At 40.0% G+C, this 14,829-nt stretch overlaps 1 protein-coding gene across 5 annotated transcripts in view; it reads left to right on the forward strand.

The window, feature by feature from the left end:
• Positions 1–14,829, forward strand: part of HECW2 (HECT, C2 and WW domain containing E3 ubiquitin protein ligase 2) — a 357,760-nt gene that overhangs the window by 240,749 nt on the left and 102,182 nt on the right. For all 5 annotated transcript variants that reach the window (XM_035007494.1, XM_035007490.1, XM_035007491.1 and 2 more), the window contains 3 exons: positions 8,483–8,633; positions 9,336–9,439; positions 9,927–10,051. In XM_035007494.1, coding sequence (XP_034863385.1) covers positions 8,483–8,633; positions 9,336–9,439; positions 9,927–10,051 — 380 coding nt within the window. The remainder of the gene's footprint in view (positions 1–8,482; positions 8,634–9,335; positions 9,440–9,926; positions 10,052–14,829) is intronic.

The following is a 14,829-nucleotide window of genomic DNA, read 5'->3' on the forward strand; positions in this document are numbered from 1 at the left end:
ATCCTGGAGTCCTGGGATCGAACCCCGTGTCAGGCTCCCTGCTCAGCAGGGAATCTGCTTCTCCCTCTCCCTCTGCCCTTTCCCCCTGATCATGCTCTATCTCTCTCTCAAATTAAAAAAAAATTTTTTTAAATGGTGGGACATAAAGGTGGGGCTGTGGGACTATGCATATGTAGGGCTGAAATGCTGAATGCTTAGTTTTGGTGAGTGTTAACAAAAAAGCTGAATAGTACTATGTACAATTGGTCAAAATATTGGCTTGATCCTTTGGAAATTCTTTTGTGTACAGTTCCTCCCCTTGTTCATGTATTTTGATGATTGAAGGTAGTTACTTATAGGAAATGTGTATTTTAAGCAACTTTAAAAAATAGACCAAGAGATTAATTAACCAGTATATCATCTTAAGCAGGTGGGGGAATAAAAAAATTCTTTATTGTTTACCCCTGGAGAAAAGATTAGAGACAGAAAAGAAAAATATCCCTGGGAGATACTTAGATATAATAGGAAAAAAATGAATTGGGAACATGAGGAGAGGATTCTGGAAGAGCTCTGTTTATATGTGTATGTGGATTAATAGTAATTCGAGTTTCAGAGGCATTGTGTCACATCAGAGTATGGGTAAATGGCCTCTTCCTGGCCACATGTAATTGCTCTGAATTTTACTGAACCATGATTTTGTTTTCCGGATTGCATAATACAGACAAGTACTTTCCTGCTGAAACTGACCACTTTTTGTGATATTTCAATGCATTTGTTTAAACACTGATATTTTTATTACACAAAATATATTTTAGGATTTTAAAAAATAAACAATTGGTTTATTTTAATAAGTTGATATATCTAAAAGCAAAACAGCAATTTAATAGTATATCCAATTTAATGAGTAACTGAAGAGGAGGAAATTCTTTTTTTAAAAAATATTTTTTTTTTGAGAGAGAGAGAGAGTGGGGGGGGAGGGGCAGAGGGAAAGGGAGAGAAAGAAAGAATCCTCAAGTAGACTTCCCATTGAGTGTGGAACCCTATGCAGGGCTCCACGAGAGGCTCAATCCCAGGATCCTGAGATCATGACCTGAGTGGAAACCAAGAGCTGACCGCTTAAACTGACTGAGCCACCCAGGTGCCCCAAGAGGAGAAAAATTCTTAATCCCTTTTATGCAACTTGCAATTTACAAATTTGGGGATTTCTATTATCAAGGCTAGGTTACAGATTATGGTCTGAACATGCCCGATTACTGTTCAGCTCTGTCCTCCCACTGTTCCAGCCCCTCCTATTCTCATGTGTGTCTCATCCTTTCAACACCTTACTTAATCACATGGCTGCCCTGCTAGTTGTCTGTCCCCAACCTAACCAGTTCTCTGCCTTCCTTTCCCAACTGGGCAACTCTGCTACCACCTCGGGCCACACCTCTGACTTGGAGCTATGGCATTCCACATTCCACATTCCACATTGCCTTGTGCCTCTGCCTTCATGCAGTGTCTCCAGGGAGGCTCGGCCACGGGGCATCCCGTTGGAGTGTACAGATTAGTCCATCCCTTGAATGACCTGGCTGAATTATTTTCAGGCTAAGAGTTGTACTTTTAACACTATGAATTATAATATTCAAGCTCGCATAGTGCTTTATAGTTTACAGAGCATTTTTACATGCTTCATTCTTTATTCTTTGTTACATTTTTATGAGGTAGGTCAAGTGAGTAGAAATTGGCTAAAATGATTCTTTCATTTTATAGATGGAGAAACTGAAGCCCAGATAAATTAAGTAACTTGTTTACGATCCCATACTAGTAGAAGTTGAGACAGAGTCTTAAACCTTCCTTCTCCTCTATCAGGTATTCTGATCTAAGATTAGAAGGGAAGGGACTGTTGTGTGGGTAGATGAATATAAATTCTGAAAGCTTACTTAGAAGCAGAGTAGTGGCTTGTGTGGTGGTGTGTTATCTATTAGGTGCAAGCATCACCTTAAATCAGAGGCTTTAGGGGTTTCCCTGAAGCTTTATTCTATTGTAGTGTTTTGAGGTCAAACCTAGGAAGGCTCAAAAAGTGCTCAACTTTCTTCTCCTTCTTCTGGGTTAAGATTACTCAGCAGGACTCTTCCCCAGGGGCCCTGAAATAGAAGAAAAGTGGTTGTAGTGACAATATGAACATAGCCCAGACAGGTTTGCTCTGTTAAGCTTTTGTATCAGACTCAGGAGCACTTTTTCCTCCTTGTGTCGATCGCTATCCACAACCCTGTGGGGCAGGCTGCTGAAACATTGTACCTTGGGCTCTGATGCCCGCCCCTCATTCTTGATTCTTTCTTTTCTTTTCCTAATTATTATTGTTATTTGAGCTTATTTTCACCTTAATTGAAATTTGTGTGCTAACATATAGTGAAGAAACCACCCAGCAAACTTAGGCTTCTCTCTGAGGATTTACGAACTCAATTAAGGGGGTTCAGTGGTATCCCTTGCTGTATCTTTTCCCTGTTACAGCTGATCATGTGGTGGGCTAAGCATCAGTGTTATAACTTAGTCTCTGAACATCTATTTGATCTCTTTTTATGCAAAGCAGTTTTCCTTGTTTGTTTGCTTCAGCATCTAATCTAATTCCTCTTATCTCAGAATCAGGGACCTGTTCTTGGACTTAGTACAGAGATGACACAGTTGTAACGATGTCCTACCAATTGTTTTCAGAATCTTACTCTTGCTTTAGGCCACGGGCCCTGAGAAATGACCTTGTGAGCTATGTAACTCCAGTCCCTGGCTGAGAGATGCTCTCATGATCCATACAACACAAGAACACTCCAGGTCTTAAGGGCAGCATGGCAGTGTGGTGAGCCTTCCCTGGAAGTGGCTTCAGTCTGAATCCACACTGAGCGCCTTCAGAATTTGCCTATCTTCTTCTGAGGTGATTGATGGCACTGGCAGCTGGAGGCAGGTCAGGGCTGAAGCCCCCTGCAACATCATCAGCATGACAGATATTGGTCATTTTGCCTTAAGAGAAGCAAAAAAAGAACGGTCAGCTCAGCCCCTTCTGAAAAACTATTTTATTTTTCTTACTGGGTGCAGTATAATTGTGACTTAATCCCTTGCTGCACTGGGGACAGTAAGGAACTGTTGAGTGTTTTTCCCCCAAAAGTGTAGGAATAGGATTAGACTCACGAGGAACCATCTAGATTATTGGACTCTTGTAGGATCCCAGGATTATTGCCACGTTGTTAGGACTAGCGTCCTACTTAGGTGGCAGGTTGAAATGGGCAGGTCTGGAAAAACACAGGAGAATGTTTATCATTTTTTTGGTTGTGCACTTTCATTATTAAAGCATCCTTTGAAATGAAGGTTTAAAGTAAGGCAGTGAATCTGAAAGGTGTAATTAATCTAACTTTCTAGTATGTATAAGGCTAGGGGCTCTTATTTTCTAGAGCTTAAAAGTGAATTTTTATTTATTTATTTTTGAAAAAAGTTTATCTGTTCATTTGACAGAGAGAGAGAGATAGTGAAAGCAGGACCACAAGCAGGGGGAGTGGGAGAGGGAGAAGCAGGCTTCCCGCCAAGCAGGGAGCCCGATGCGGGGCTCAATCCCAGGACACTGGGACCATGACCCGAGCCGAAGGCAGACGCTTAACGACTGAGCCACCCAGGCGCCCCTAAAAGTGAATTTTAAGAGAAGAATTCATACTTTTAATCTAAAAAGCTACTTTCTTTAAAAATTGACTATTAAGGTCCACCATAGGCAGCTGTTTGAGATTTTTTTAAACTTTGTATTTAACTATAATATACATACAGAGAAGAGCATATTCCGCCTGCGAAATACCCCCAAACTGAGTATGCATGTGCACTGGTGCCCCGTCACTCTTTGCGTCTGTTGCGATCACTAACCCGCCCTCCCGAAGGGGAAGTAGACCTACTATGCTGCCTCCCAAAATCATAGATAAGTTAACTTACTTCTGTACTTGTACAAATGCTATACACCTCCTTGAGTGTTAGAATAAGGAAAAACTAATCTTTTAAACACTGCTGTCCCGCATCTACCACAAAAGCTTAATTTTTTCCTTAGAATACCTTCAGTTCATTATAACTTTATCATCTCACCATGTGGCGAAGACACCATGGTTCTTATAATTTCTTATAGTGGCTTATACATTTACTTCCCAAAGTTCAGGTTCCTCATCCTTCTAAACCCAGTTATAACTAACTCAAGCCCCACTCGTGATCCTCTCATCCCCTTGGTTCATGTGGTTCATGCTTCCCCTGAAGTGCCATCCTTTATGTCTAGTTTTTGATCTTCTTCCCAGTCTCCACACTCTCCCAGATGTGTTCACGGCTTCATTTCATCGCCAGCTGGACAGTCCAGTGCAGACCAAGGTCTGGTGTGAAAGGACTGGGAAAGATGCCTGATGGGATGACGAGGGATCACAGGGACGACTCCTGTTCCCACAAATGCTGATTTTAAAAGTTGGAAGTGTCCAAGACCTTCCCTGCTCTGCCTCCCTCCGGTGCCCTGGCTAGGGATTAATGCTGTGACAGTGGCCTGGGCGAACTTTTACACACTTTGCAACTCTAATTTCCCCCTTATTGTCCAGCTATTCAAAGGGGGCTGTTCTATTTGAGTCTCGGGATATCTCCCAGTCCACTTGCTCCTGGATTTCAGTTCGGAGTCTTTAGGATGAAGTTTAGTTTCTTGTGAGCCTCTATGTCGTGACCTCTGAGAAATCTAGCATTAGCTCCATGGCTTTATCTAGTAAATTAGCTGCTTTAAGTTCTTACAAATTTATGTCAGTGTCCCTCGCATTTTAGTGTGTCTAGGAGTCACTTGGGAAGGTTGTCAAAAATGTAGATGACTGAGTCCTAACTTCAGATAGTCTGATTTTGCAGATCTAAGGTGTGTCCTGGGAATCTGCATTTTTATTGATCCTCAAAGTGATTCTGATACCTACGGCCGGAGTCCCACATTTTGAGAAGCGTTTCTGCAGATACCAGTTCTCAAACCTTGTTATTGCCATGAAGCTCTTTATGCAAATAAAATCTCGGGTGGAACACCAGTAGGCACAAGAGGTAACACTGGGGCTGTGGTGGCCAACACGGAGTTGGCAGATGGTTCTCAGGACCTCAAAGCCCCTGGCTCTATACGGCTAAATTAATTAGAGTTTAGTTTGCAAATTCTGGCCTAGACATAAGATGTTGATAGGTTCTTACTAAACCTAATGTAGAAAAATGGGTGTCATTTTGAAGATTCTTATAATTTTAGAACTGAAAGGGATCTTGGCAAGGTATAATACTGTCCTCTCATTTTTCAGGTAAAGAAACTGTGATTCAGAGGTATAGTGATTTATTGAAGGTCATGGAGCAAAGGTGTGACAAAGCCATGGCCAGAAGGCCCAGGCCTTCTACTTCCCAATTTGGTGCACTGCATATACATACGCACCCCAATACATTGTTCTCAGACTCATTTGCCCACTGATTATACACCCCACTTTACAATGTGGCAAGACAAGGAAGTAAATGCCAAGTTCCCAGTCTTCTAATCCTGCCTGTCTGATTTTATCCTGGTCTCTGAAAGACAACTTTGATGCTGGGCAATGAGTTCTCCTATGCTTACTTGTACCAAGAATAAACCAGGCCCAATATAAAAATTTATAAGCAACCATACCCACCTCTCTCCACCCTGCAAAGAAACTTTGATAGATACAATAGAGAGCTAATCTTCCTATAGGCACCTCTACTGTCTTTGTCTGGATGGAAGGGTATTGACCACTTGGGTAAGAGTCAACAACAGAACAGCCTTTCTCAATCTGATGATAAGTGTCCACTTGAAATCAGCAAGACAGCATTTCTCTTTATGGGATCTTAAGTAACAGCCTCAATTTAAAGATACGACATTTGATAGGGATAGTCTTAATGTGCCTCCAATGTCCCACGTTCTTTGAAAGCAAATTTTCGGACCTCATTTTCTTGTTCTCCTCATGGCACACAGAGGTATCTTTGTTGAAATACATTAAGGTTATTCCTGGACTTTGTGGAAAGCGAACACAAGAATCTTTTTGTTATGATTTTATGTTATTGAAATCATTTGTTCATTCATTTCATGCTATGTGCAAAGTGTAGTGGTAAATATATGCGGAGATTCCCCACTCTCCCTCCTCCCCCATTTTCTTACCCATATGGCCCTTATAGAGACCACATTCTGTGGGGTAAATTCCTATGTAGTTTGTTCAAGGAAAAAGTTCTATCTTTGAAGATATTTTTTTTACTTTCTTTTGTCAGAAAATGGAAAGTATGCCACAATGTGTTTTCTTTTCTGCCTTAACTGCCAGAAAACTTAGAGCCAAATTTGAGTTATAAGCTTATCTTGGGAGCTTGGCAGCACCTCTCTTTCTACTTTCTTTAGTTGGCTTCAGTTCTGTTTTTACCCCTAATTGACCTATTCTACGTTTTTAAAATTGGAAGCTACTGTAAACATTTTTGGGGAAAGAAATGGCCACTTGTTTTCTTGTGCATTTGAGTTGCATATGCTATGTGCTTGAATTATCCTGGCTCTAATGAGATGGAATAATTGGTTCTCAAAATCTTTGAGGTGGGAAAGTATGCAAAGAGCAGAGCAGAACAATGGAATAGATCAAAGGGTTTTGGAAAATGGTTTCTGAAAAGGCTCTAATGTAGTTCCTATTTGTCAGCTTATGGCAGGCTGATCACGAGGTCTTTTGGAAATGTCTCATTGATGGGATTGCAACTGTGTCCAAAGAATTCAGGTTTGGCAGGCTGGTTCATTGTAAGTCTGTGTTACCTTGGAGCCTGAGTGACACTGAGTTGTTTTTTGTCTGTGTGGTGCTTTTTCTCAGCCCAATTTTTCTTTCTCTTGCCATTTGTCATCAATTACTATGTGCTAGGGTCAACAAAAACAGATCTTTCCACCCCCCCACTGAGGCAGCCCTCAGTAATCAGCTGCTGCTGGCTGGGGTCTACCATTCAGGTCTTTCCAACCCTGAGAACTTTGTTAGAATACTTGCTCTATTCACCTCCAGAGTAAATGCCATAGGGGATCAGGAGCAAACATGCCGTCCTCCTAGTCTCCAGGGTTAGACCCATGGTGTCTATTGATAAGCTATGTGCTGACATGGGTAGTTTTGAAATAATTGAGCTGCTAAGGAGAATGGTGCTTATTAATTTCAAAAAATATTTTACACAGAAATAGAGATGTATAAAAGCTTTGCTGGTTAAAGAATAGATTTCTGCTGTTTTATTTTTTAAAGATTTATTTATTAGAGAGAGAGAGTGGGGGTGGGAAGGGGCAGAGGGAGAGGGAGAGAGAGAATCCCAAGCAGGCTCCACACCCAGCATGGAGCCAGATGCAGGACTTGATCCCACGACCCTGAGATCATGACCTGAGTTGAAATCAAGAGCTGGACGTTTAACTGGCTGAGCCACCCAGGCATCCTTCTGCTGTTTTTGTATATTATGTATAAATTGCACTTCCCAACTACAGTTAGTTTCAAAATTTTGCCTTTTGAAAAGATCAGCTCGTGCTTTGTGTATTTTGATGGGAGAATGGCCCTTTAGAGAGCCACAGAGGAGGTCGGTCTGGCTCTGAAGATCACTGTGCTTTCTGTTTCTACTGAACATGCACTTATATATTTGCTTACAAAGGTGAACAGACTTAATGAGATTGCTTAAACATAAAATTAAATAATATTTTAAAACGTTGTATTTATTTGAGCTTGAAGGCAAGTAATTACCCTTGTTCTGAAAATGTATTCATCTTTGGGAAAGTGCAAATGGAAGTTTGTAGATAATGATAGTATTTGATGACTGGGCTAGCTTTATTTTCTTCTGAAGACTACATTTACCAGAATTGTATTTTTTTTAAAGATTTTATTTATTTATTTGAGAGAGAGAATGAGAGAGAGAGAGAGAGCATGAGAGGGGGAGGGTCAGAGGGAGAAGCAGACTCCCTGTCGAGCAGGGAGCCTGAGGTGGGACTCGATCCCGGGACTCCAGGACTGAGCCGAAGGCAGTCGCTTAACCAACTGAGCCACCCAGGCGCCCCTACATTTATCAGAATTGTATGTAAATATGCACTTGGAAGCTTCCAGCTATACTTTCATTCAAGCTGGAAAAAAAGAGAGAGAGAGAGAGAAATCAATTTTTGGTGACAACAATCATTGACACCAATTTCAATGCAAATATCCAAAGTCTTATGATACCAACAACTTGTATTTATAAAACACTGGCACTCATATATGAAGATGGGCATTGTGGACAGATCTGGAAGGATTCTCTACATTCAGAGATTCTTTAAAGCGGGGGTATTACACACACAGGGTATGTTTACTAACGGATCACAGCAGATCCTGAAGTGGACTGAAGGAGGTGCCTGATGACGCAGTGAGATATATGTGATTAGCCCCAATTTCTAGCATGTCAGGGAAAACCCATGCTGAAGTTAATGAACCACATTAATGGCCTCTGCTCTTCCTCTAACCTTTCTTGGTACGTTCCTACTGTGAAGACTGGGAGGCACGCATTGACAGCCATGGCAGGATCTTCTACGTGGATCACGTCAACAGAACCACCACGTGGCAGCGGCCAACAGCGCCCCCGGCCCCCCAGGTGCTGCAGAGGTCCAACTCCATACAGCAAATGGAGCAGCTGAACCGGAGGTGAGGACGGGCATTTTCACTATGACTGTAGTGTGGTTGGGCTTATTTTTATGTGGGCCACAGTAGAAAACATGGATGTCTCTCTTTCATCTTTGGGTGACCTGTCATTAACATGTAGCTGGTACCTCTTGATTTATAGACTTTGGTGAACTTCTCTTGGTTAAAAAAATAATAACCACAGGCATACACTGCTTGTTTGGAAACTAGAGAGGAAATAAGTAATGATGATCCCTTTCGCCAACCCAAGGCATTGATTTTTAGTAAAACAGAGCATATACATAAATGATATGAATCAAATACCTTTCTAAATATCTAGAATCTCCATTCATCATGCATCTTTATTATCAACTTAAGCTTTTTAAATGTCATTCTTTTTTGAAAATGAATGGCTATGAAATAAAAAGTTCTTTTCTTTAACAATATAAGAATTTAATTTTCTTTGGTTAGGGGCTGCGGTTTTTTTTTTAAGTTTTATTACTTTGTTAGGAAAATGTTCCACAAACAACAGACAGAAGAAATTCAATGCATTGTAATTTATTTAAACAACAGATGGCCCAGAATGTCAGGGAATTGGGCGGGGGGTTGGGGGAAGAAACTTTGGTTGAGGCTGAGAAGATGGTGAAAATTTCTGGGCTCTGGGGGAATGGTTGAGTCCCTCATTTTGGAGGCTGCTGTGTTGTAATGCTAGGTTCCTGATTTTAGATACCAGAGTATCCGCAGAACCATGACTAACGAGAGGCCTGAGGAAAATACCAACGCTATCGATGGGGCAGGGGAGGAAGCTGACTTTCACCAAGCCAGTGCAGGTAAGAGTCTATAGGTTGGTTTGGTTTGTAATCTCAGAAAAGTAGAAAACAAATAATAAGGATTTCCAAGAAATGAGGTTTTTCTTTTAGTGAACTTTTGATCTTCAATAAGATCTGGTAATCCAATGCAAATAGTAGAATTCACCAGAGACCTCTTCTAATCCTCGACTTTTTACTAGTAGTAAGAGAAGAATCACAAAACAAAATAGAATATAAATGACTTTTTAATCTCTGGATGTGTGGGATAGAGGAAAATGATTGAATCTGATCACTTAAAACATCTAAGGATGCATTAAAATGTTAATAGTGGCTAGAGATACTCAATTCCATTTTAGTCAGGTTTTATCTATGAATTTACATCAAAGCAAAGAGGGTTTGGAGGATTAAAATAATAGTAAATGATATAAGTATTCTTTGGTTCTTTTAAAACATAGATGGAAGTGAATAAATATGTTTCCACTAAATCTAGATGGTCTGCCCCATCTAGATTTCCGACGGGAGAACGTCCTGCCCCACTCTACCTCTAGATCCAGGCTCACGTTGCTGTTACAGTCTCCCCCTGTGAAGTTCCTCATCAGCCCAGAGTTCTTCACCGTGCTGCATTCTAACCCTGTGAGTATCAAATCTGAGAGTTTGTGATGGAAAAAGCAATAGGCCAAAGAAATTATCCTCGTTTACATAGTAATTGTAAGAATGACAAGAGCTGTTTACTGAGCACTAAGTGTGTCCCAAGGTCTGTGTTAAGCACTATATATGTTTTAACCCTTTTGGTCCCAATACACCTATGAGTCAGATAAAATTTCCATTTTTCCAGACAAAGAAACTGAAGCATAGAAAAGTTAAATAACGTTCCTAAGAAACAGTCTTCCAGTGATGGAATGACCAAATCATGGGAATAAGAGCTGTGGCGTAGGAAATATAGCCAGTGGTATTGTAATAACATTGTATGGTGACAGACGGTAGCTACGCTTGTGGTGAACACAGCATAAAGTAGAGAGTTGTCAAATCCCTATGTGGTACACCTGAAACTAATGTAATGTGGCATGTCAACCCTATATATAGAAAAAAAAACCGCAAAACAAACAAACAAAAAAAACCATTCCTAAAGTTATACCCCTACTAAGTGGCATCATTGGGGTTAAAATCCCAGAGATACTAACCGTAGAGACTAAGCTCTTAATGACCACTTTATTTCGCCTGCAAAAAGGTAACTAAATATCTGAGCGTCGACAGCAGGCAGTGGTCAGGTCAGTCTTTGAGATTGTGGCACATGCTTTCTGAAAGAGAAAATATAAACTGTATACATTGCTGGAATCTGAAAAATAAATCAATAAATAGAGGCATATTTTAAAGGTCTATGAAGTAGAGCTGTCTGGGTAATTACTGCAGAAGTACTGGAGCAGGATTGCTAGGACAGCCCTTTGGCATGGCTGGTGGGTCAAGGGCACAGGACACCCTGAAAGTCAAGTCTGAGCCTGGGAAGGTAGGGAGAAGCCAGGGTACATGAACCTAGACTCATATAGGGGATAATTTTAAGAGACGGTAAGGCTTTTATACAAGGAAGAGTGGGCTAACATTTACAGTTGTCACATTTACTGTTGTAAAACAGTATCATTCTGTGGTGGGAAGAACTTTAGGCTTGAAGTCAGATAGATCAGGTTTTCCTTTGCTTATCTCTTTGTCCCTTTGTTCATGCATTCATTCAACCAGGATTTATTAAATGCCTGTGATTTGCCTGGTACAGCCTAGACTGGGGCTAGAGTGGTCAACAAGACAGAGCAGATTAGAGTAACAAACTAGTGAACCAGAAAAGGTAATTCAAATGGTGTGGTATGGCATGAGGTACCATACACGGGGCGAGGGGGTACTCAAGGATGAGCTCCTGGAGGCACTGCTTTAGATTGGGTGGACAGGAAGACCTCTTTGGGGGAGCCACATTTAAGCTGTTTGTAAAATGTCAAGAAGCCAGTAGGGTAAAGGTCTGGAAGCAGAACCTTCCTTGCCAAGGAAAAGCAAAGGCTCTAAGGTTTGAATGAGTCTGATGTGGTATATAATACGGGCAGAGAGGTGAGCAGGACTTCAGAAAGTAGGGCTGGTATGATCTGGCAAAGAGTTTGGGCTTTATTCTAAATGGATTTATTCTAAAGGGATTTCCTGTAGGGGTGTAATGTCAGTGTTTACAAGTTCCTTCTAGCTGCTTTGCTGAGAACGGGTTTTAGAGGGCAAGACTGGCATCAGGGAAACAAGTGAAAAGGTCCTGTGGTGAGACGTAGAAGGAACTGGGACTAGTGCTGTAGCAGTAGAGATAGTGCAAGTGGATGAATATGGGACGTGTTTTGGAGAAAGAGCAGACATTCTTGTTAATACTTCAGTAGGTGGGGACAAGAGAAAAGAAAGGCTTCCAGAAAGAGCAGTTGATTGGATAGTAGTGTTCAAGGGTTTGCTGGTAAATGTTCAACAACAGCTCTGGGAAAATTGTGTGTGTGTGTATCTTACAAATTTTACTGAGTGAAGGATGTATAGCACACAATTTACAAATAATAATAAAATTGACACAGAATGCTTTTGTTGCTTTTTGCTGAAGTCTTGTATCAGTAGCCAACCTACAGTTGTTTACAGACAAGTGTAGTTCCAACACGAATGTTTCCATCTACTTTAACCATTAAGACAACAGTGAAGCAGGGGAGACACAAGTTGGAGCTTCACACTCCTGGGTTAGTGAGGTCAGTAGTACCTTCTTTTTGAGCCAGGTCATAGTTTCTGAATACTGGACCTAAATATCTTCGTGTGTGTGTGTGTGTGCACGTGTGCGCGTGGGTAAGCTCGCATGCATGCAGTGTAACAGCAGTGTGAAGTTTAATCTGTATTATTAGCATTTCATTTTCTCCATCAGTTTCTTAAGTCTAGACCTTACATCTAGAAAAAAGCAACAGACTTTTTTGTAAAGGCCCAGAAAGTAAGTATTTTCAGGTTCTGGGCCAAGGACAACATGTAAACAAATGGACGTGGCTGTATCTCAAAAAACTTTGCAGACACAGGCAGCCAGCCCACGGGTCCATAGCTTGCCCACACCTATCCTAGATAGCCCACGAAATAATATCAAGGCCTGGTTTGCATTTACTGGTTTCTGTAATGTTAATACTCCCAGCTATAGCTAGTTTTAAGCTGCCAGTATGACCTCACCAACCAGCTTGCCAGTGCAGGCTGCCTTCTTGGGTACAACTTCCTCATCACTACATTGTTTCAAGTAGACGCTGGATTCACAGTTGTTGGGTTGTGGTAAAAGGCTGTAGCTTTTAAACTTGGTCAAGGTCTATAAATAAATGCATATTCTTGATTCCCAGATCTTAGAGACCCTGGTCCATTAGGTCTAGTGCAGGCCCCAAGCATCTGTTTGTTTGTTTGGTTGGTTCCTTAAGTGATTCTGATGCAATTGGCCTATGACCTGTAACTTTGGAATTCCTAGAATAAAGAGATGTTGCGTTAAATGACCTCACTGCTTTTGTCACAACAGTAATGCATCTGGACTTTGGACAAATAACAGATTTTAACAGTGTGAAAATACTCAGCAGCTTAAAGGTTTTTTGTTTCTTTAGTCTTCATGTTTTCATTGTTTTTCCCTTTTCTTGGGCATGATTTCAAAACATCTTTTGCTGGGAAGCCAATCTTGATTTTAAAGTATTCTCTCTAAAGCATTTTAATTTTTTTTTTCCTACCTGAACTGTCTTCATTACCGGCCACAAAGATGATCCATGCTGTGCATCTATGCGTTTGTGTAAATTTAAATTCTGCTGGGTTTAGGAAATCTTATTTCCCTAACTTATCTATGGCAGAAATTAAAGTAGCTGGATTTATCTTGCTAATGATCTCAGGGTATGAATTTATGGGAATAAGTTGCACAGTTTTTTTTTTTGCAGAGGGTATTACTTGATGGACTCTTTTTTTTTCCCTAAATTATGTAACAAATGTTATGAAGCAAACTTTTATTTGGTTTCCTAATCTTAGGATTTATTATCTAGTCTTTTTTTTTGCTTGAATTGTTTATTATCCATAACTGTTTCAGTAGACTCCCTGTTTATATTATTGAAAATGTTCAACATACAAAAGGAGTATATTAATTTAAAAGCTTTCCTAATTCTATCTTTTTATGGTTTGAAGATAATCAGTTTATGTTAAAAGAATCATAAAAAATAGATTTCATGTAATAGTAACTTAATCATTTTTATTGAAAATAATGAAATTAAGTAGATATATGGTTGTAATAGCTCTAAAGGAAAACTTGAAAGACAAAATATTGTTTTTTGTATTTTTTTTTTCATTTTTTTGCATCATGTTTGCTTTAAGATGTATACTACTGCCCTCTGCTGGTATGATCAGATTTCTTCCAAAATTGCATTCATAAACGAATTCTGAAAACTCAAGATTTAATTATTAGTGTCATGTCTTTTATAGTTGGTATGACTGTGTTTGTCTAATTAATGTAATACATAAATATGTCTCCTAATATGTAACTGAATAATGTTTCCAACATACATGCCAAAAATTATTATTCTGGCTTTTATTAAGCTGTAGAAATACATTAATTCTACCATTAAACTCCTTGGTACTTAATGGGGAAAATATTATTCAAAAATACAAAAATATATTCTTACAACTATTGCAAAATAGATGAATTGATAGTTTACAATTAGTTTTGCTAATAAGTTAAATTTTCCCTCCATTTTACTCTTTAGCTAGATGAAAATAATGTAAAATCCCTTATGATTAAAAATACAGACTGTGTAAGACAGGCTATTTTCATATCCCTGCATACATCTTATGGAAGCAATGTTACTTGATTTTGTTCATAATAAATTTTGTTTTGTGAATAAGGTATATGAATGACCAGATCTGATCCCTTGTGAACATGAGAGACATTCACTGTAGATGGGTGATTATAGTTTCCAAGTGTGGATTCAGAATACCTATTCTTTTTATTTTGTTTTGTTTTTAAAGATTTATTTATTATTTGAAAGAGGGAGAGAGAGAGAGAGCACACATGTGTGAGCAGGGGGGAGGGGGAGAGGGAGACAAGCAGACTCCCTACTGAGTGGGGGTGGGGAGAACTCCATCCCATGACCCTGAGATCAAGACCTGAGCCAAAACCAAGAGTCAGATGCTTAACTGACTGAGCCACCCAGGCACCCCTCAGTATACCTATTCCTGATGAAGGATTTATGAAATATGAAAGATTTTATTTAGCTTTGATGTACTTACCTATGTTATTGAAAAGAACAAATTAGATGAAATCAGGACTGGGCCAGGTAATCCCGGACATATGGTCACTATAACAAGAAGGAAGGAAGGAAGGAAGGAAGGAAGGAAGGAAGGAAGGAAGGAAGGAAGGAAGG

This window comes from Mirounga leonina, unplaced genomic scaffold, assembly GCF_011800145.1.
Source record: "Mirounga leonina isolate KUSES-001 unplaced genomic scaffold, KU_Mleo_1.0 Mir_151, whole genome shotgun sequence".
Classification (NCBI taxonomy): domain Eukaryota; kingdom Metazoa; phylum Chordata; class Mammalia; order Carnivora; family Phocidae; genus Mirounga; species Mirounga leonina.